General features: G+C 34.7%; 4 protein-coding genes across 4 annotated transcripts; 2 read left to right on the top strand and 2 right to left on the bottom strand.

Annotated features, from left to right (window-relative positions):
- Window positions 1-3588, bottom strand: LOC120331778 (uncharacterized). Its single transcript, XM_078113370.1, has 5 exons — window positions 3469-3588; window positions 2481-2696; window positions 1787-2020; window positions 1188-1302; window positions 1-426 (listed from the first exon to the last, which is right to left on the bottom strand). Exons 1-5 carry the CDS (start codon window positions 3497-3499, stop codon window positions 234-236), a joined length of 789 nt encoding a protein of 262 aa, XP_077969496.1. The 5' UTR covers window positions 3500-3588; the 3' UTR covers window positions 1-233.
- On the top strand, window positions 3374-5993 carry LOC120331779 (uncharacterized). Its single transcript, XM_078113437.1, has 3 exons — window positions 3374-3549; window positions 4287-4523; window positions 5488-5993. Exons 2-3 carry the CDS (start codon window positions 4414-4416, stop codon window positions 5693-5695), a joined length of 318 nt encoding a protein of 105 aa, XP_077969563.1. The 5' UTR covers window positions 3374-3549; window positions 4287-4413; the 3' UTR covers window positions 5696-5993.
- Window positions 5994-9821: 3828 nt separating this feature from the next.
- LOC144424248 (uncharacterized) lies at window positions 9822-10694 on the bottom strand. The gene is made up of 2 exons (XM_078113369.1): window positions 10324-10694; window positions 9822-9993 (listed from the first exon to the last, which is right to left on the bottom strand). The coding sequence occupies exons 1-2, from the start codon at window positions 10569-10571 to the stop codon at window positions 9822-9824; spliced, it is 420 nt and encodes a 139-aa protein (XP_077969495.1). The 5' UTR covers window positions 10572-10694.
- A 4307-nt stretch (window positions 10695-15001) lies between these two features.
- On the top strand, window positions 15002-17823 carry LOC120332045 (uncharacterized). Its single transcript, XM_039399247.2, has 5 exons — window positions 15002-15143; window positions 15970-16182; window positions 16245-16478; window positions 16732-16921; window positions 17460-17823. Exons 1-5 carry the CDS (start codon window positions 15098-15100, stop codon window positions 17632-17634), a joined length of 858 nt encoding a protein of 285 aa, XP_039255181.2. The 5' UTR covers window positions 15002-15097; the 3' UTR covers window positions 17635-17823.
- Window positions 17824-20807: the final 2984 nt, after the last annotated feature.

Raw genomic sequence — 20807 nt, 5'->3', positions numbered from 1 at the left:
ATATATGGTGTCCATAAATTAAATTGCAAATAAAATTCATCGATACTACATATTGTTTTGGTCCTTACAGAATAGAGTAAAAATGCTTAAACAACTGATTAAAAAACAACAAACCTGGTGAAAATATATTGAGAATTGAATTCATACCAAAATTAAATTTTTAAGCGACTGAATGGACACCCTGTATATATACCTGATGTTAAAACTACTACTACTTATCGATAAGTGGCAAACTAAGGAGCCATAGTGTAAAGCTGATTCACAACAGTCTCTTTCTCAGTTGCCTCATCTGGTTTGTCCACAGTGTGGTAAATCGTGTCAGGGTTGATTTCCCCATCGCACTGCATGGTTGATTCGTATTGGTTACCTGGCGAGGTTACCATTGTGTTGTTAACACCGGCATCAACGACTGCTTTCTTCCTGAACCTGAAAATTGATATGCGTGTGATAAAGACATGTATGATAGAGATATTATTAATAGGATTATAGTATTGCGTATTGAAAATCTATCTCCGCGACCATAGCTTATGAATAAGCTAATATTATTTAACTAATAAAAATTGAATAAAAATAAATTATTACGTCCAGACGTATTATCATTCGACTTTTCGGCTCGCAAACGTAAAAAAAAGGGAGAAGAAAGTTTAATACTTAGGTACAGGTACTGGGCCGTGAAGGACGAGAATTTTGCGAAAATGGTGTCACTATCTTGTCTAATGTATAATCGTCTAGCTAATTTGAACTAAATCAGACTGGGAAGTTATTCATTAGAATCTCTAAAAAAGAGCTAAAAAGGTTGAAAGAATTTTATAAACGGGAATCATCGTCGTTTGTTGTGTGCGGAATCAGTTTTATACATATTAGGTCTTTTCTCGTTAAAATTCTATTCTGAATTAGGACTCGCATTCAATTCATATAGGCAAATCCAACTTATAAATTCATTGGGACGAGCACGTTTTTTCAAGTTTTTAGGCATTTTTTGACGGTTTTCACGTTTGTTTAGTGTTTTTGTAAGGCTTTAGGTGTCTTTTTCACGTTTTTCCAGTGTTTATGGTGGTTTTTGACGAGATTTACAACACTTTTGCAAAATTTCACAAGGTTATTGAAAACTTCATTGCGATTTTTGCATTTTTTGGTGTTTTCTTCGCTGTATTTGCAGGGCTTTTCACTTAAGTGGGGAAACATACCTTCTTATCGCAACAGCAATCAGTATCGCTGATAGGAGTCCACAAACTATTCCGAATGCAATTGCTGCTCCAACAGCGCCAGAATCATCCTGTTTCTCGTTTACTGTGCTTGTTCCTATATGGGGAATGGTGGTGAAATATGAAAACATTTGAAACAGCATTAATTAAGTTGAATTAATCTTTGGTCTTTGTCTGGCTCACTTTTGTGGAGAGCAGATAGCATTAAAAGTATTTAATTGAATGGCAGTCGAAACATGATTGTAGGCGTTCAGTAATATTGCCGCACCATAACGCAGAGATATTTGTTTAGTTCAATGAAAACTCTTAATAGGTGCTGCTTAGGTTATCTTATATTCTAATGACACAAAGGCATGAAAACGGTATATATTTAGTCTAGGATAACTTCAATTGCTGGCTATTTACAGACATTTCTTCATATACAAATATTTGACGTCATACAGTCATTGAGAGTGCGAGAAATGGTCTTCGCCTAATGGCATGTATAAGCAAACTTTACGATAGTGGCCTATAATCATACGCTGAAGCTTGGGCTGTGAGATATTAGCTAGTAGTTTTTACATAATGATCAACGCACTTACGTTCAATAATATCGGAAGACATAGCAAACGTGTAATTCAGCTGGAATCCCCTAGCATAATCGGTACGATCTTTCGTAAAATTGACCGTAATTGGCAACAACTCCTGTGATCGTATTAGCGTTGCTAATCTGCATCTCTTGATAATAGTTGGGTCGACAGCAGTTGCATTATTTGATGTCACAAGGAAACATAGCCCATGGTTATATGAACACAATTCAGCGCCGGAAAGATAAGCTGAAGTACAATTTGAAAACTAACTCGATGTTCACGAAATAGGACTATAAAAAACATACTGGAAGGTGAAACGAAAATCTGGATTACGCTTGTTTTAATGTTTCGTTCGATTCAATATTTGGAAGAAATGAACATTTTATATTTTGACAGCGCGGTCAACCATCGCGAACCACTGTGCGACACATGCATTATGCATTCATGTTATGAATTGAAAGCAATTTTCTATTTTAAATGGTGTCTATATGCACTTTTCATTACAAACCAAGCTTTGTACAAAAGTCCTTGGTATGTAAGGAATACTAATTGGACATGGCATATTATTATTTCTGGAATACACAAAACGTTTCCGCTGAACCGTGCGTAACGCAGTGGGCGGCTTAATTTAATATATCAAATTGTGCCTTCAAGAACATTCGGGCATTTTAGGTAAGTATAAAATTTATTAATATTAGTATAATACCTGATATTTTAAGACTTCCTCGACAAATCCAATATGGTCTCAAGTTCATCTGAACAAAATGAAACAAAATCACGCTGTTGCTGGTAGTGCACTTATTTGCAGTCAGTTTCCATTCGTCGGTTTTTTCATTTCTACCCTTGTAACCTAAACTTTGACTTTGGTTTTTGCACAAGTCGATTTCATACTTTTTAGCAAACACTCCGTTTATTATGGCACCTGTAAAAGAGTACATACAATCTAATGATCGAAGAATAGTGAGATAAGTTTTAAGCGTAAAAACTTTTATTATTTTAAATACTTTATATCTTTCGTACAAAGCCCCAATAAAATAAAAACTAACGTCAACGCTCGAAGTAAGAAAAATAGTAATTAGCCTGTTAGTGATGTTTTTCTCAAGTCTCACATTTGCATTATTGTCGGGGGTTTTGTACAACATATCTAATACTTTATTTTAATTACTAAAAATTAAAAATTATGTCGCCATCGCAAATTCAGCTTCGTTAAAGTTAAGCCAAATACCGATTGTATTCATAGCCAATTTGTCGGAAAAAACAAAATTCATACAACTTTGAAGATATATTTCCACCGTTTTCGCATTATAATATTTTCCCATACATGGTATTCACGTTGATTCCAAAATGAACTTTCAAAATACGTATTGTTTCTATAGTCATGTATATGTACCATGCTTATTGTGAGAACAAATCTATCTACTATTTCGAGTATACCATGGTGTCCATAAAGTCACTCTACAATTTCAATTTGTTATGAAGTCAGTTCTCAATATATCTAAACTAGCTTTGTTGTTTTTAATCAGTAATTGTTCAAGTATTTTTACTTCATTTAATACAGCTGTGAGAACCAAAACAATATATGGTATCGATGAACTCATATTGAAATTTCGAAAAATTTAAAACTTCATGGACACCCTGTATTTAACATGAAAAAATTGATTTCTATTTCAAATGCATGCCATGCTATTGCCTACCTGTTAACAGAAGAATCCACTTCAAAAACATTTCAACGCAGCTTCAAAATCTTCTCAACCCGAGCAAGAAATCAAATCTAGGTAAAGTACAGATACAATACAATATCATGTAGGTACGCGCTAACACTTAAGACGAGTAAACACTCTTCCGTTATAATTGCGTATCTGCTATAAACATGTGCTATAATAACATTATGCGAGGATGTATCATATACAATGTATGCTTACCTGATTACATTAGCCCTACGTAAAAACATCAACTGTTTTTAACCTCTTCGTCATTCTTTAACATTAATGTGTTACGTATATTACAATCAATAGCGTTCTATACTCATTAGTGATCTACTCATACTCATTCACCTGGGAACCTAACAATGATATCATTCTTTATTTAAACCTGACGCCACTTCTTTCTTTTTGTGATGGCTTCATTACATGGGAGATAGGGGTTAAATAGATTCACTAGGTTGCTTTACTCAATATAACCAAATTCATAAACATTAGGCCGTATAATTGTATAAAATATATCATTTGTTCCGAATGAAATTCATATTTGGTACTTTTGAAAATTGAAAGTGGGAACCAAATCAATTCCCTGCCACTTCGTGCCGATAGACAATGCGCCTATGAGGAACATGGTTTTATTCAGCTCTCAGCGCTTAAATGGTCCGTTCCCAACCTTTCATGGCGCGTGGCCCCTTTCCAGATATTTTTAGCAGTCATGACCCCCCTCTTTGTCATCACAGTAGTATTTAAAGTGAAGTTTTTATTGGTAAATTTCGAATCCCATTAAATTCAAACAATTCATGCTCAACAAGGTACAAAAAACATGTGGAATAATCTTATCAAGCAATGAAACTAGGAAAAAGAGGAGTTTTCCTATATAGAGAAAAGTAATAACAACAACAAGATAACAACTCGACGCTGTGTGCTGATACTATTGGCATGATTGAACAAAAACGCGGAGGATCGTTCAGTTTCAATATCCTATCAATTGCTGTGTCAGCTCTTGCTACCGTGGAAGCGATAATTATTGCGGTTCTAGTTTTTCTCAGGTGAATAAGTCTGATGATTAGAATATACTATGTCGGTGCCGCTTTATGCAATCTCACATGCTTAACGTGATCTCAATGGCACAGAGACATTTTCATAGAATTCAGTTCCAAGCCCTAACTCTAACTAAAATCACTGAGATCACATAACCGCTGAGATCACATACCAAGTACCAATAACCCTCTATTTATTTATAGCGGAAGTGCAATATTTATAACTTTTGTATTATCAATCCACCTGATGAATGTTACAATTTGATTACGGAAAACCAAGGTATGACGCCTTACATATAAACCAGGGTGGTCACGGTTTTTTGCCCACCTAGACTGGCGGGCTTTGTAAGTGTAACGTAAAAGTTACATTTTATGAAAAATATTTACAGTGTGACAAAAGTCTAAGTGAAAAACAATGAGCCCCGTGACAAAACTAAATTTAATTGCAATCTCAACAAATTCCTTCCGCTATTACATTGGTTAATATCAAAATTTGGTTTGAGTTTGGTTGTGACAGCATCGGGCGTGCTGGATTAAATTACCCAACGGGCCGGATTTGGCCCGCGGACCGTTGTTTGCCCATGTCTGATATAAACCAACATTTGTTTGATTTCAAATAGGTAATTTTACTTGATCAAATTTTATACGGACTTATGAAGACAAACATTTCACTTTAAGTTCACAACAGGTCTTCTATATACCAACACCTAGCTATTATAATTTATTAATTACAAGCTTTATTATGTTTCCATCAATTCTGGCAGGCTGTTAGATAAAATCAGATTTACAATATTTACACACGCTGGTATGACGCAATTACTTAATTTTCAAATGTGTAGTTTATGAATTTATACCTATAAACATTAGCAATGACGCCCTGATATCCTCATGTTTATGACCAATATTTCATTACTTTGCGTTTAGTAAATTTTTGAAAACAAGGATCCTAATCATACTAAAAAATTTATTTCAGATGCAGAAATATTCCCCCGAATACTTCAAACAACTCTTTCGGTGCAACGAATAATCTTGACACAGTAAATGAGGCATATTACGAAACTGCTGACGACCCGCCCAACATCAGTGCAACAAATAGAGTTGTAACTCTGACAAATCAGTCAGAAAATGCCTATGAAATTGATGAGAGGCAAACGGTAGTCAATGAACTATATACAATGTGAATATATACATGAAATTTTAAAGTTCAATTATTTTTCCTATGTCGTTTAAATGTGATCTGTATTCGGCATGAAATTTGAAGCATTTTTTCTATCAAGCATAAAAATCGGCGCTCCAGAAGTGTATGTAGACTACTATGTACCAATATAGAGGTATAACTAATTTTGTTCGCCCACTTTACATCAAGTTGTGTAAAAGGACTGAAACCTATGGGCAGGGGATATATTCACTTTGCTAACACATACAGTCCCCGAACTTGTAATAGAACTAAAATAGGAAAATCGGAATAAAATTATGATCTACCTAACTTGGTACATATAGTACGGGAGTACCTAAAAATTACCCAACGGACGAATTTGGCTCCCGGGCCTTAAATGTCAGTACTAAACTTGGGTCAATTTGTGTCACTTTAGCACGAGGTCAACCCTCGCGTTAGCACTTAAGCGTGAGGTAAAGTGTAGACTACATCGCGGTAGACCACATGCTAAAGTAGCACCGCCTAATTTGCTATGCCACCGCACTATGATTTCATGAACTTTTTCTGTTTGATTTTTAATTATTAGTCAAGTTTTGCTTATATATTATTTTTGGGTAAATTTCATATATAGAAAAGTCACTAAAACATAAATAAAAACATACGAGGGAATGGAAAAGTTGTTTGAGTAGATATATTAATCTTTGTGGGCATTGAGGTATCAAAACTGGGATGAGAAACATGTCGTGTTAATGATAATTATTACCTAAATATTCAGCACTGTTTCAGTGTTTCAAATTATGTGTTCAATGTTTTAGATGCTATACAGCACGTGAGAGCTATTTATTAACATTAAGAACATTCTCAAATACAGAACGCGATTTAGTACTAATTCTAATACTAATCATTTTACACTTATTTTCTCATAAATCACTTCAAAGTGAAATAGCTGAACGTGTTTGCCTACCTTGACTGGTTCCTATTTTGTGATACTCCCTACATATACATCTGAGCAACACTTCCCTACCAAATATAAAATAAACGATAAGATTTACTGAAAAATAAAACCAGTAACTTTGAGTTTTTGTTGATCTAACAAGATTTTCATGCGACCCAGTTTTGGGACGCGACCCATAGGTTGGGAAACACTGAAATACAATATGTGCCTTTAATACAAATATCGAAAATCTATTGTGTTTATGAAAGAGGAAATTAGCAATCGGATGTAATACGCACAATTCACTTAGATTATAATTTAAACATAAATATGCCATGGTCATGTTAGATATACCATTGCACACTTCATATGTATAATTGCCATTTATAAGTAAATTAGAAAAAAAATTATTTGCCAATCTTTAAACAAAGATTAGTTTTGTGACTTTTTCGAAATATAACACACCAATATATTGACTACTCGTGGCTTGAGTGAATATAAGAATGAATGTGCTGGTTTAGTAGTGCTAATACTGACAGAAGCAAGTTCTCTTGACGTAGAATTTACAAGCACCAAGGCAAACAGAATTATGTCAAGGGGATTGTATTGTGTAGTCATATTTCAAACTCAACGATATGGGGTTTCTCGTTTTATTGCGAAACGTAAGATGCTTGATAGTTTCCTAAATATATAGCTAGGAAATATGCTTCATTTATCACCATCGAAAACCATTCATCTTGACCATTTCTCGGAAACCACGAGTTAAATATAACGATATTCTTCAACAATGAACTAGTCCACTGATTCACAACGTACGTACGGGAAACTACGTAAAGCAAGGTTGCCAAACACGCGGTCCGTCGTACTGTTTTTGGCGGCCGGCCCAATGAATTTTGTAAGCAGACTTTTTGTATGTTTACTATGTTATATAGGCGGAAGTATATTTCGTGATTTTGGTGTGATTATTCCATCCATCTATCTACATCCGGATGTCGATTCTTATTGTTATGTATGTATCAAGTCTTGCGCCCTGATGAACATCGGAGTAAGTTTTTTTTTTATTTCTAGCAGAACTAAGCGTATTGTACGACGAGCTTGTGCGATATTGTGCGATCATTGACGACGAACGTTAAGCGCAATTATAGGGATGAATTTGGAACCTAAATTTCCAAATTATTTTCATTTTGATTACTTTCTTTTGTGTAGGCTTTGATCGTCTTTATTGCCAATGTAAAATAAATAGTCAACAATATCTTTGCTGCTGGCTCCGGGACTCGTTTTTTTTTTTGGTTCGTATTTTTGTTTATCTTATGTTGGCGTTGAATAAAAATTTGGAATTGTCGTCCATCCGTATTCGTCAATAATTCTGATAAAATTGACTTAAATGGCAATTATACATATTAGATAAGTATATATATTTGTCCAGAAGACTTTGTAATGTTTCTTCATTAAATACTTCTATTGAAGTTTCAAATTTTACGAAACGGCCCACTAAAATTTGATGTTCCCGCGACATTGGCGCACATTACGACGCTCATTTAAACAGTAACCTAGCCACTGAAAATAAATAAATAAAAAACACCATGACTCAAATATAAGACTCTCTTTTGACGTCTTTGTTTGTTAGTGAAAACTGTGTGCAGATTCTCATGTGGTCGTCAGAAATCCACAAGTGCGTTGTGTAAGGGTTGATGTTTTGATTCAGCGACCTGCGGGTGTCTTGTTCACGCCCCATGTTACCAGATATTTGAATAGTAAACTGCTGATATTCGAATAGTTTACCAGCACTAATCAGTAACCAGTAAATAATTATCAACTCGATTGATTTTATGTTACCGTAATAATCTTGCCTTTTATGTAGTATGTGAATTCTAACAAAATCGGGACTTGGCTGGTATTAAAATTTGGGACAACGTTTGCGGCCAGAAACGATATTTATCATTTGAAAGTGGCCCGCAAGACGAAAAAGGTTGGGCAGGCCTGACGTAAAGGCAAGCTTTTGCGATGAATATGCTTGGAATGCAAGATAGTTTATTCAAATATTCTTATGGGTTTTTGAATGAGAGATTCGACATTGCGACACGTTGCTGAATGGCGACTCCGCTTTGGGTCGCGATTCATATATACGGGAACAGTGGTATAAGTTATAACAAACACGTATAATAAAGAGCACCATTTCATCCGCTACTGCTGCAATAAACAGTATCTTAAAATTCAAAGTATGTGTGATGCAGTCAGTGGGCATGAGTTCAAGGGGATTGCGCACAGCTTTGGAGCGAATATATACCCGACGTAGAACAGTTTGTTGTTTGTTAGCAGATATAACGATATACTTGAACAATGAATTAGTTTACTAATTCTCGAAGTACGTGTAGGAAACGATGTAAATAAACCATCTCGACGAAACTGCTTGAAATGCAGGATAGTTTGGTCAAATATTTTCATGGACTTTCGAATGAGAAAATGTGATTTGACATTTCACTAAATTGCTGAATGAGGTTGAATATGCGTATTCGTCATCGTCATCCCATACAAGTCATCCCAGCATCAGTAGCTCTAAAAAAATGCTTAACATATGAAAAAGAAGGTGTCAAGTGATCCAAAAAAAATTATAGTAAATATCATTCAAGATGTTTTTCATACTAGGTTTATTTCTTTACTAAATATTTACACAATTTCATCCAAAAAAAAATTGAAGAAGAAATACATTTTTTTGCTCACTAAACAGACCCCTAAAATATTTAATATTTGAGCATACTTAAAATAACCTAAGAAATAGTCCAAATTGATTCTTCATCAAAAGTTTAAGTTAAAATATACAACAAACGCTATTAAAGGAATAGAAGATATGAACTAATAACTCGAAGTCGATATACATGCATCGGTTCATGTTTTTGCATGACACGGATATATATTATAAAGCGTGCCAATAGATGTATACATATCTCGAGAAATAAAAAAAATGATTGCATATGTTTCCATAGAGTTTATAGAAAAGTTTGAGAATAAAAATCTTCAACCGCCCGGAATATTTTTCTTCGTTTTTCAACGCAAGTTACCAATTGTTTTTTACTGAATTCTATTCGTGGAAAAATCACATCACAAATTATAAAGTTTGTTCGTTTATCGTAAAAAACTAATTATTTTTCTTCAGTTTTTCAACACAAGTTACTCTCTTTTTTACCGATATACCGTATAATAGTCAGGGAAATCCATATTACAAATTATAAAGCTCGCTAATAACAACTTCTTGCTCGGATATGGCATTAGATGCCTTGTTAATGACGCTGTATAACGATTCGCTTGTATTCGCGTCATCCACATTCGAAGAAGGCCGATGTTGCGGACCTTGGGACGTTTGTTGCTGGTAACCGATTTTCTTTCGATATCTAAAATAAGCACAAAAAGATCATCAAAAGACAACAGCTCACAATATGCATATTTGATATAGTACTTCGCAACAATATTCAGATTTTCAGTTGCGCAAGGAGTATCGCAAGTTTGAAACTTTTTGTTTGCAACTTCTGGCGATTCAAGCTAGCGAACAACCCCATCCTACCGAAGATGTAAGAAAATGTTTTGGTATGAGACTATAACTTTTTTACACTTTCATTTATCAGAACAAACGTCCAATATCTCTGAAGATATCGGTTGATCAGTCATCATATATTACTCTATGTCACACCAAGTATATTATCTTGTAATATGTAATCACCAACCTGGCAATCACCACAAAAAGAACGATCAAGACGATGAATAGTAGAATCCCAAAAAGTATTGCAAGTGTGCAGTCAATGAATACTGCTTGAACTTGTTCAGAAATGCTTGACAGAACGGTGGATTGCTGAGTAGTTGTTGATATCAGCTCTACTGTTGTTGGAACCGGCTGTGCAGCTGTTGAAACCGACTGTACGATTGTTGAAATCTGCTGTGCAGTTGTGGCCTTGTCATCTGCAAATGAAATCATGTTCAATATTAGTATTATAACAACTCTTTAAAAGACCGCGTAGTTAATAATTGGCTGGGGTACAAGCTCCATAATTCACTTTACTTTCTAGTATTTCAGATTTTGTAGCATTACGAAGGAAAATAAGTTAGATATGATGGAGAAGAGTTGTTACAATTAACATGTACATGAATGAAGTGGGTGAAATCACGGGCCGAACCGTCATTCAACATATGCTTACTAGTAGTTGCATGCACAACAATTCTGGCTATTGATCTTATGAAATGCGTTGTTCGTTTCACTGAAGCCCGCTGTCATAGCATTGTGACGTCATAAGTATAGCTAATAATTGGACTCAGGTATATGCATTGCAACCCAAAGGATTGGAATCACTATGTACCTGATAAAACTAAACTAAAATATCGGTTTGCGGGCCGCGCACCATTCAAAATTGTCACTTCAACGCGGGCCGCGCTAGTTTTCCTTGCGGGTCGTAATAATGTTAATTAGGGTAATATATAGATAAAAGGCTTCTTTTAACTCTAAGTACAGTGCATTTATATTTTTTACCTGATGAATTGGAAGAAAGATAGATGATTGCAATTCCAAAGTTTTGCCAATGATTCCAATATTTGGATTATACTTCACAGTAATCGGGAAAATATTCACCATTTTGATCAATTTTACATTGGTGCAATTTTCGGCGATAGAGGAATCGATATAAGTAGATTTTTCGGGATAAAAAACGAAGCAGGTGTTTTCTGGGTAGTCACAAATGTTCTTGCTTTCAAGATAGGCTGCAAAGAAAGATAAAATATATTCGAGATTTTGTCCATACTATATTGTTGATAAAAGACCTCACCTGAAATGGTAAATGATCCGCGACAATATGAGTATGGTTTGAGATACATCTTCGCCAATCTCAAAAGTAAAACCACGTTTTCAGATTTGCAATTTTGATTAATCAGAGTCCAACTTAAGCTGACTTTGCTACTTCCCTTATATCCGATAGATCTGATTGATTGTGAGCATACATTTATGTTTTCGGCAAGAAGTCCGTGTGACAGAGCTGAAAATAATTTAATCAACAATTTTTTTTTCGTGATATGATAAAATTATTTTCAATATACACAATGGCCCATTGCCTTCTTTGTTGTTCCATATCATTTTGTTTAGATATTACTGATATTGCTTATGGAGAACAAATAATGTAACAATATTCAGAGTGGTTTGTGGAATAAAACAATCCTTAATTATAAGAACAGCGTATAAATGTAGCGCTCTGCAATTTTGTACAATTCCCCCAAACTGTTAAGTACTTCACGCTGAATGTCATTTGATGGATCAGAACACAAACACTTTCTGAAACACATTCCAAACGTTTTATATATTTACGTTTATATACTACTGAATACACTATAAATCCTCACTCCATATACCTAATCTAACCAGTTGTTTCTAATTTTTTACCTATTCCAAGCAAAAGCAGTAGTAAGTGATTTACTAAGCAAACCGTTTCCGTTGAAATTCCATGCCATGAAATCGCAATACTTACTGACGAGAGCTAATATATGAAAAGCAAAACATCCTGTCGCTGTCCAACGAATCATTGTTTGCTTCTCCGCTCGCGTTGCTTGAATAGGAATGTTTCTTGAAATTGCAAATAGAGATTAGATATCTGGGTGATTCCTCATCCACTATGTTGCCAACTTTTCTCATAACTGGTGCATCATAGCATGACACGTACAACTATATTGTGCAAAGTGTTGTGTAAGTATCACTGCTGAATAATTTTCGCAACAGAGTGATTTTACACACGGAAATGTAGGTGGGTGCCAATGGTTGGCATTCGAAATGTTACCGTGCAGCAACCAGTTTCGCGTTGGCGGTTGTCATTCTCCAAGAGTAACGCTGTTACACGAGTGATGATTTGTTTAATTAGGCCACATAGACAATCAATGTCATACTAGAAACCTCACATATACGTTTTTAACAGCAATATTTAAAGTCCAATTCATGTGAAGTAGATAGTTTCGGGCAGTCGAATTTGATATTTTTTGTATTAAAAAAACCGTATTGATTCAAATTTGATTTAAACGTGATGTAACAGAACCCTTCAAACAATGCCTGATGTGATGTGACTAGTAAGGTTACAAAAACGAAAATAGCGATCATATTCTCGGTTGGATATTAAAATATTGATAAAAGCACTCACTATATTTATCCAGATTTTATTGTATGCAGTTCAATCCGAATCAACCACTGAATGACTTAGGTTGAATCACCCGTCTGTAAATATAGACATTATCTACAGCGTTAATGACGTCACTAGGTTGATAAATAATCCCAGGCAACGATTTTCTAATCACATCTAGTTAATTCTTGTAAAGTGAGTTTAGAAATAGCAGCAAAAATACATTAAAATTCTAACGAGAAGGTAGTCCCCATGGTAAAGGAGCACTAAATAAGTAATGGTTTCAAAACATCATATTTGATTAGTTGTCCCATTACTCTTGGGTCAAGAACACATTAAAACATCACTAACAAGATAAAGGCGTAATAAACAGTGGTTTCTTCTGTCCTGCTCATAATTTTGTCTATAATTGACATATTTGCGCTTGATAAATGTTTTAATCTTTCTCTTTGAATATTGATATGTGGGAGAAAATCAATATTTTCTGATACCAACAACAATCCAACTAAACTTACGTTACGAAATGTAACTGATGGCATTTTATTATATGCAAATATTCCTTAATTTTGACTTTGCCATGAACATGGGAGCCAGAAGCAGAATATTTAAGCTTGTGTTGTTGAGATTCACTGATTACTACTTTTCAATGGAAAGTTTTTTTTAATTTTGTTGCTATTTTTAGTTTTTTATATGTTCAGTCCACAAACATAGAAAGCAAATAGATGCAATCAAATTTGATCGTATGGTTCAAATGTTTGAGCCAATTTTTTAACATGCAATATAAGTTGATGTAAATTTAAAGAAAAAAAGAAAAACTTGTTCTACTTAATTATCGGTATCGGTAATTCGATATTTTTAATCTGATTGAACTGTTGAAGCAGATCAACTTGATACGTTTTAAAATTAACCAGGTGTTAAAAAAGTTACGCAAAATTAAGGTAAAATCTTTTTTGTCATGGCAACTTATAAAAAGTAACTGTTAAAAAGCGTCAGTCGTGAAATGTTTAAATGACATTTCATTGTAACTCAATACTGTTAAAAGGTGTCAGTCGTTAAATGTTTCAGGTTGCATTTCATTTGTTGATCACTTCTGTTGATTTTGCGTTACTTTGTATAATGAGAGTGAGTGCACGCATAAATGCAGCCCCTAAAGTTCAGTCAAAATTGTCAATGGCATTAAAAAAACACTTCCTTGTTCTGAGAAACACGAAAAACTTATTAGCGAACAATCTAAACACCAAGATTGAGAACATTCACCACTAAAATGTTATGCGCTTTCGAATTGACTGAAATAGAATTTATAAAGTACCGATGGATCTCACTGATTACTTTCTGTGAATTATATTTATTTGAATATTTCTATTTCAAATCAGTAAGTACCTTTATCATGTTTTGAAATTTCAATATCATGCATTCGACGAGGGTGCTTTGCGTCTCGTATTTTAAATTTAATATTCTATTGTGTAAAAAAAACATAGTTATCAGCCACTGAAATTCTCCCGCACATAATCATCCCTCACATGATTCGACCTGCGAACCCACGCAGAGTAATCAGAGGTGCGCTGGCGAGCGTATTCCCCAAGTCTTAGCAAGATCGGCCACACCCCCGAGCCACCATTTGAGTGAATCAAAAATTCCGACGTCGAATCTTAATTGACAAAAATTATTCGATGGCATAAACATTGGCGTCTAGAAAACTTTCATTTTTAATTGAAAATTACGACTCCAAAACAATTAAAATTTTGTATATTACTCGTGGAAACTGAAACCGAGGCTGAAATATGTATGGAAATTAAAATTTAAAAAGAATACCAGTTTCACATAGGTGACTCACCATGAGGTAATGAATCGCCCGTAATTCACATGGTGGTTTTCTGCAACAAGAGGCAATTTCATTTTTGCATACGCTAAGACAAGAGACCTATTACAAGTATTTCTGTTTCATTTACATAAGGAAGCGAGATGAGAAAAAATTGGAATTTTCATTGTTAATCGTAGAAACTGATAGTTCACAGCTTTCAATTAAATTAGGAAAATTTCAATTGACTACCTGTTTTACATAGTAGACGCTAGAATTGCTTTTCTGCAGAATGAGGCTTTTTATAACAATAGGTTACATAAAACATTTGCATTCGTTGAGACAAGATACCTATTACAAATATTTCCTGTTAATTACATAATGAAGGAAGAGGTGAATTGAAGTGAAGAAAAAATTTAATAAGCACAGCAAGAGCAGACGAACACGCTTGTTTCGATTTGTTGGGCTGTTCAGTCAGAGAAGCACGAAACGTGTTAGTTTCCTTTAATGAAAGTGCATTTGTAAGGTAGGCTATATTAGTTGGGTTCAAATTAAATGAAGAAAACCGGATTACAAATGCTTAAAACGTTTCTTCTTCTAGGTAAGTTGCCGTGTGATTTAGTTCTGCCAAATGACAAAATCGACTAATGAATTCGTAGTTTTATGATTAGATCCTTAATTGGCTATAGTCTAGTTAAATAGTGTCTGAGTAAGCCATTCTCAGAATTGTAAGAGCATGGAGGTATGATTACATTTATGATACGAGGTGCAGCGTGGACTTCAAGATCGCGAGCTCTTTTTTTTTGGTCGGTTCAAATCCTAATCTACAAGACGAAACCTCCTTTTTATTTTTGGATTTCCGAAGCATAAAAATTGAGTCATTGCATTTGAATACGCGCCACTATCGGTTCTACGAGGTCGTGGTCTACTTTGTGTTTTGTAAAGTGTTTTGCAAGATTCTCACTGAATGGCAAACCCGACATTCAACCTACGTACTCCAACAGTTCATATCAAAGACAGAATGCATTCCCGCCCAGTATAAACGTCTGAAAACTAATTAGCAACCGACATTTGGCATAACTAACAGTAGACATTACGTGAGACTAACTCCCAATCTTTCCCGAATGCGTTTGTGCCAGTGGATCTGTATGCGTATATTGCAAGGCTGCTGCAACAGGAATAAACATGACCATACTAATCAATTTCAGAGTCTTTCTGCACACTACCAAAATGTATTGTTGTTCAGCAGGACTCTTGAATTGTACAACATTTGGTATATTTGGTTTAATCAAGCATTATACCAGCAAGTGGGAAACATCTAAAAAAACGATTATGTGTGGCTACAATGAAAAAGTCGCATTAGTTGCTTTTTAAAAGTGATCCAATGATTTCAGGAAAAGCATTCATTTGTTAAATTATATTTTCAGCGTTGACACGCGGACTTCTTGCAGAAAAAATAAGTGTATGCTCACAACCAATCAGATCTATCGGATATACTGGATACAACGTAGTCAGCATTAGTTGGATTCTGACTAATCAAAATTGTAAATTTCAAAACCAGGTTTTACTCTTGAAATTGGCGGAGATGGGTCTTAGAGATAGTGGGTACTATCAATGCCGCGGATATCTAACCATTTCAGGTAAAGTTTTTACCATCTATCGCATCAAACAAGATATCGAATATATTTTATTTACCTTGCAGATTATCGTGGAAGCAGGAACATTTGCAAATCCCATAAAAACGACTGCTTCGCCTTTTATCCCGAAAACTCTACCTTTGTCGACGTTTCCATTGCCAATGATTGCACCAACGTAATATGGACCAAAATGAAGAATATTTTACCGATTACTGTGAAGTATTTTACAGAATCACGAGCTTCGAACAATCGGCAACAATTTGAAATGGAAATTATCTACCAGCCATTAATACCAACAAGTAAGATCTGTATAAGTGTTTAGACTCAGTTACGTCTATTAGGAGTTGCCACTGTTTCATGATGGATGGGGGAGGACTACTCTTAGTCTATATAGGACCTAATTATTGATTTTTTGAATGGGAATGCGTTATTCTGAAATGATGTCAATTACAAGTTTATGTTTGTTCCTGTGCCCCACCTGCCTAACAATTGAACGCTCGATTACACGTCTTCATATCATAGGATAAAGCATGCTTTTATTTTAAACAACAGCAAAAGAAACAATACAAAAAACTACACCATCTATACCGGAACAGCCGATTTCAACGACTACTCAACACTCGACCGTTTTATCTGGCATTACTGATCAAGATCAAGCAGTGTCTTCGGACTACAAACTTGCAATAATTTTCGGAGTTCTACTGTTCATCGTTTTGGTCGTTCTCTTTGTGGTGATTGTCAGGTTGGTGTCTACGTATTACAAAATGATAAACTTAGTGTGAAATAAAAGAATATTATAGTGACGCCTTGAAACGCATTTTTGGAGGTTTTATGCAGTTTGTTCTCGATAAAGTTCGTTGAAACTCACGTTTTAAACTATATCAAAATTATTTGCAAACAAAGAATTTCAAACTTGCGTTATCCTTCGTGTGACTGAGGAAAATCGAAAAGTGCTGTATCGAAGTAATATATCCAATATATATATATTGAAACGTATAAAAAAACGGATGGGGGGACCTCGTTTTTAGATTTACAATTTTGATTTGTCAGAATTCGACCAACTCACTTTATCATATCACTTGTATGCGATCGATTATTTGCTGCGAGCATATATTTACACGTGTTCACGTGTTGAAGCTGAAAATAATTTAATAAAATATTTTTTTTCGTGATATGATTAATTTACTTTTATAAAATACATATGACCCATTTTATTCTTTGCTATTTTTGTTGATATTGAGGGTTGCTGTATCAAAATGATATCTTTTTGAACATTTTAGATATCGAATGAAGATTGGTAACCAGTTACAAACACCCCAACACATGCCTTCTCCAACTGTGGAAGCCGCGAATACAAGCCATGGAAATGAATGCGAACCTGTATACAGCGTTATTAAGGCATCTGATGCTAGATCCGAGCAAGAAGTTGTTGTCAACGAACTTTATAATTTGTGAATTTCGGGATTTTCCCCGACCAGAATTCAGTATAAAACAGTTGGTAACTTGCGTTGAAAAATAGAAGTAAATATTCCCTTGTTTCAAGATATTTTTACTTCTCTACAAACTTATATGCACTATCTTTTATTTGTTGAAATAAGTGAAGATGTATAGGCATTCTTTCTAATTATATGTGTATTGGGCAAAACCAAAGATATCGGCGTACATAATAGAATTATAGTCTGGACTTCTGTACAGACTCTATAACCATTATGCAATCATTTTTTTTATTTTTTGAAATGGTGAACATATATAGCAATTCTTTATAATATATATTTCTGTATCGGACAAAAGCATGTACCGGGGCAGGGATCTCTTTCAGTTATTAGTTCTCATGCAACATATTAACTATTCATTTAACGTTTGTTGTATATTTTAAACTTAAACTAATTACTGAAGGCTCAATGTGGACTATTCTCGGTAGTCATGTAGTATGTGAACCAAGATGGCGGACACCGGAACGTAGTATGTGTACCGGGTTAGGGTTAGACCATAATTTCAGGTACAAATACTACGGGAGTCACTTGGCTAGTCCCCGAACTCGTAGTAGAACTGAAATAAGGAAAATTGGAATAAAAAATTGTGTCCTAGACCTAACTTGATGCACATACTACGGGAGCGCCCTATTTTCTAGGTTAGTTAAATTTTTAGAGTTGTGTTTGGTAAGAAAAATATCTTTTTTTTTCTTTTTTGAAAGAAATCGTGTAAATATTTTAAGAAAGAAGTAAACTTGGTAGGCAAAACATTTTGAATGATATTGAGTATAATTGTTTTAGCTAGGAGAACTTGGCACCTTCCTTCGCATATGTTGAGCAATGTATTGGAGCTACTGAGGTTGGGATGACTTATTCGAATAGGCATATTCAACCTCAATTAGCAACTTATCGAATTGTTAAATCTCATTCTCTCATTCAAAGGCCCATACAAATATATGAATATAATATATCTTACATTCCAAGCAGTTTTGTTGAGGAATCTTGCATTTACCTAATTTCCTGAACGTAGGTTGTGAATCAGTGGACTAGTTTATTGTTAAAGAAAATCGCCCAGTCGTTTCGGAGAAATGATCAGGATGGATGGTTTTCAATGGTGATGAATAAAGCATGTAACCTAAATATATATTTGGGAAAACATCACAAATATTATGTTTCGCAACAAAACGAGAAACCCGCATGCACCTACGTCACAATTTCAAACATGACGTCACATTTCATTTCACTCGTAATTTTATTTCTCGGTGCTCCAGTGGTGTGTGTACCAAGATGGCGCACAGCCTGAACATAGTATGTTTACCAGGTTAGGGTTATCATGTTGGGCGCCATTTTGGTATACATACTACGGGAGCGCCTATTTCTTTATAATTTATTGTCACATTATATTTGGTGAACAATGCACATTTCCTACAATTGTAGGCGAACGAACTTCTATTTTTCCTTATCAAATTGAGGAAAGAATTTTTTAAATAGGTATTGTCTATTTTTGTGATCTTTCGTGATTATAGCTCTAATCTATATTTATGTAGCAGTCCCTGTAATCCTGTTAAAATATTGAGACTTGGACGTTGGAGTGTCTTTTGCTGTTGTACCGATAGTAAAACCCTTAGAACCCCCTTCTCCTACGGCATTCTACGTAAACAGAACCTGCCTTTGGCAGTATTACCACTTCTAAAACAGCACATTTATTCCTAAAATAACTCAAGACGGGATATTGGTGTTATATATTTTGAGTCTGTTTTTGACATCAATTTTTTTGTTGTTATTTAGAAGTCGGTTGGAATTTTCGATTATGTTTGTTTTCTCCCCAAATGTTCATTTCTTTCCATTTCAAAGGCACAGAAGAAAGGGTAATGGAGTAGCATACGACATATTTTTATTTCAAAAAAGAGAAAAATTGTTATGACAACTCGATAATGTGCCAAACGGCATACTTTTCGTATTGCCAGTTTGGATAGAGTATGACAAGATATAAATAGTCAAACAATAAATATGGACGTGCATACAATGTGCCGTGTTCTATTTTATGAAAGAAGGCGGCGTTAGTATAACTATAAACAAACAGCTAGCTTGTAAGGTAACCCTCGCAGATATTTTAATTCTGACGAAGCAAAAATAAATACTGTAGGTGTAGGAGGTTGTATTAGTAGTCTGTTGTACATTTTCTGCAAATAAACTCTAAATATGGGGCGCTCCAGAAGTATGTGTACCAATAGGGACGTAACAAATCTTGTTCGCCTACTTTACATCAAGTTGTGTATGGGGACGGAACACTATGGGCAGAGGGTATATCACTTGGCTAACACTACAGTCCTCAAAATCGAAACTAAAATGGGGAATTAAAATAAAAGAAATCGGAATAAAATAATGGCCTATCACTAACCTGGTACACGCACTACGGGAAATGATTCAGTTATACTTTCATGTGGACAGCTTGTCGTGCATCAAATTGTTTGTCATTAGACACTGTGTGGTTTAAAAAGAACAAAAGTATCTTTGCATCGGAATATTTCGAGAAATAGATAAAATTTTCTCAATATTTTTATTGATAGGTAAGGTTCTGTTATTTATTCGTTGGAAAGGGCAACCTTTTGTAGAGGATTAGCTGATTATCATATTCCTGACCTGCTGAATTGTGTCAAATTTAGTGGCGTGACTAATGGCCGTATAAATTTTTGTTGTATCGGATAACTTGCGTGACGCGCAGTGTTTCGTCTAAAAAAATGTTACAGTGGGCAAAAGTTGTTCTAGTGAGCATGGATATTTTAAGACTGAGCAGAGTCTACAAACTATGTCAAATATTACAACAGTATTATCAGAATGCGAGCAAAGTACACATGTAACTTGAACATGGAACGAACATCTATCTCGGCGTTAGAAAATATGAGGACCCACACTTTGTGTGCGTGAGAATGAGATTTTACTGCGCAAATGGTCGACGCAGTTACACACCCGATATATATATCTTATATATATGCAGAAATTTTATATAAAAGTCCTTTAAAATTACCGCGCGAGTTTAAAAAGAAATATATTTAGGTTGAAAGAAGTAATGTTAAATCATACTATAATATGTATTTTTTGTATACGTATTAACGCATGTAATATTGTGCCCTTAAAAGTTTAGTACTCTCGATC

This window comes from Styela clava, chromosome 6 (genome assembly GCF_964204865.1).
Source record: "Styela clava chromosome 6, kaStyClav1.hap1.2, whole genome shotgun sequence".
NCBI lineage: Eukaryota > Metazoa > Chordata > Ascidiacea > Stolidobranchia > Styelidae > Styela > Styela clava.
This window is presented reverse-complemented; position numbering and strand designations above follow the sequence as displayed.

What these genes read in the sequence shown, in the direction of transcription:
- LOC120331779 (XM_078113437.1), top strand. Translation starts at nt 4,414, where the DNA reads ATGATTGAACAAAAACGCGGAGGATCGTTCAGTTTCAATATCCTATCA. An exon ending in GCGGTTCTAGTTTTTCTCAG is followed by an intron (nt 4,524 to 5,487) that starts GTGAATAAGTCT and finishes AATTTATTTCAG; the next exon opens with ATGCAGAAATATTCCCCCGA.
- LOC144424248 (XM_078113369.1), bottom strand. Translation starts at nt 10,571, where the DNA reads ATGATTTCATTTGCAGATGACAAGGCCACAACTGCACAGCAGATTTCA. An exon ending in CTTTTTGTGGTGATTGCCAG is followed by an intron (nt 9,994 to 10,323) that starts GTTGGTGATTAC and finishes TGCTTATTTTAG; the next exon opens with ATATCGAAAGAAAATCGGTT.
- LOC120331778 (XM_078113370.1), bottom strand. Translation starts at nt 3,499, where the DNA reads ATGTTTTTGAAGTGGATTCTTCTGTTAACAG. An exon ending in GTCTTCCGATATTATTGAAC is followed by an intron (nt 1,303 to 1,786) that starts GTAAGTGCGTTG and finishes TTCCCCATATAG; the next exon opens with GAACAAGCACAGTAAACGAG. An exon ending in ATTGCTGTTGCGATAAGAAG is followed by an intron (nt 427 to 1,187) that starts GTATGTTTCCCC and finishes ATCAATTTTCAG; the next exon opens with GTTCAGGAAGAAAGCAGTCG.
- LOC120332045 (XM_039399247.2), top strand. Translation starts at nt 15,098, where the DNA reads ATGAAGAAAACCGGATTACAAATGCTTAAAACGTTTCTTCTTCTAG. An exon ending in TAAAACGTTTCTTCTTCTAG is followed by an intron (nt 15,144 to 15,969) that starts GTAAGTTGCCGT and finishes TTATATTTTCAG; the next exon opens with CGTTGACACGCGGACTTCTT. An exon ending in CGGATATCTAACCATTTCAG is followed by an intron (nt 16,183 to 16,244) that starts GTAAAGTTTTTA and finishes TTTACCTTGCAG; the next exon opens with ATTATCGTGGAAGCAGGAAC.